This window comes from Tupaia chinensis, unplaced genomic scaffold (assembly GCF_000334495.1).
Source record: "Tupaia chinensis unplaced genomic scaffold, TupChi_1.0 Scaffold148004_1, whole genome shotgun sequence".
Classification (NCBI taxonomy): Eukaryota; Metazoa; Chordata; class Mammalia; order Scandentia; family Tupaiidae; genus Tupaia; species Tupaia belangeri.
In genome coordinates this window covers 391,309-392,748 of record NW_006207854.1, presented here as the reverse complement: position 1 = coordinate 392,748, position 1,440 = coordinate 391,309, and the positions used below count along the sequence as shown (strand labels likewise).

At 57.0% G+C, this 1,440-nt stretch overlaps 1 protein-coding gene across 1 annotated transcript in view; it reads left to right on the top strand.

Moving 5' to 3' along the window:
• C1QL1 (complement C1q like 1) overlaps positions 1–1,440 on the top strand; it is a 35,323-nt gene that overhangs the window by 24,379 nt on the left and 9,504 nt on the right. The window contains exon 5 of the mRNA XM_006170026.1: positions 104–161. Within this exon, the coding sequence (XP_006170088.1) occupies positions 104–161 (58 nt within the window). The remainder of the gene's footprint in view (positions 1–103; positions 162–1,440) is intronic.

Below are 1,440 nucleotides of genomic sequence, written 5' to 3'. Positions count from 1 at the left end.
GGAGCCAGACTGCGGCTTTGAATCCCGGCTCTCCCAGTTACTAGTGGCGTGACTCTGGGCAAATGTAACTTCCCGTAGCCTCAGTTTCTATCTGTAAAATGAGAGTAATGCTGGGCTTTTCGCCTTTGGATTGATGGAGAAGATCAAGTGTGATCACATAGGTAAGTATTCAGCAAGGGGCTTGGCACCCTGTAAGCCCTGAATAAATGCTCTTTAGCCAATCATCCCCCCACCTTTCTCCATGGTGGCGGGGGCCACTTATACCTGGAGGCAGCTCTCAGTGAGTGGAGGGTCCTCTCACAACCGTCCTTTCCCTCCTAGCCCTGGGCAGGGGAAAGCAATCTCAATTTTGGGTAGGGAAGGCCAGCGGGTGGGCTGGAAGAAGGAGGCTGGGGGTCATTCTTTAGCAGCCAGCCAGAGGCCTGGGAAAGGCAGAGCCCTCTGAAAGGCAGAGCCCTCCCTGGTGGGCTGGTAAGGGAGGGTGAAGGAGGAGCAGTGGAGTAGCTAGCTGGGCCTCAAATAATGTGACAAATATTTTGATGAGAGCAGACATATTTCAGTTTATGCAACCCAAACACTTTACTGCACTCGAGGAAGAGGAGCGCCTCATACAACCCGATGGAGAAGACTCGCGGACCCCCAGAGGAGGCTGGAGGGTGGGGGAGGAGTTGAGGGAGGTCTATTTCCCCTCCTAGGGGTTGGGAAAAGGGCTCACCACCCAGGGATGTGTTTGTCCAGCATGGAGGAATAAGGTGGGGGTGCCCACCCATTTCTCCCTTGTTTAGAAGCAGGGTTAAGGGGATTGATCAGAGAAGATGGAGCAAAGAGCCCCCAGGAAAAAGCGGCCTGGCCTGGAACTCGGTGAGGAAGGGGCAGAGGAACAGCAGGGGTTCAAAATCCTGGGAGAAGGCGGTCCAGGGAACAGTCTGAGCCAGAAAAGAGGAGTCAGCTGCTCTCGGTACTCGGGATCCTGTGGGACACCCTGGCAGGCAAATGATCCCCGGGTCTCCCAGACCCTAAGGTCTTCGAAGCCTGAGTCTAGTAGACTCCTCATTATCCTTCCTCTCTCCTCCCTTGCAACCCTCTTTCTTATTCTCCCTCCTCGCTCCTTGCTCCGCCCGCCCTTCAATCGCTCTTTGTCCCCTGCAGACCAGGGCTACTCCTTCGCTTGCGTCTCCTGAGGCTCGTGGCCCCTCGAGCCTCCCGCTGCCCTTCTGTTTTCCTCGTGATGGACCCTCCGGGCCTCTCCTTTCCTGGTGCCCCTTGGCGCTCTCTAGCTCTCCCTGTGGTCTTCTCATCCGTTCGCTCTTTTGGTCCCAACTGTCCCCTCCTTCTGGGAGCCCTCCCGTTTCCTTGAGCCCCCCCCTCTCCATTTCTGAGCCTCAGTCTCCCGCTTTCTTAGTCGCCCCCTCCGCCGGGAGCTCGCGCCCGGTCCCCGCA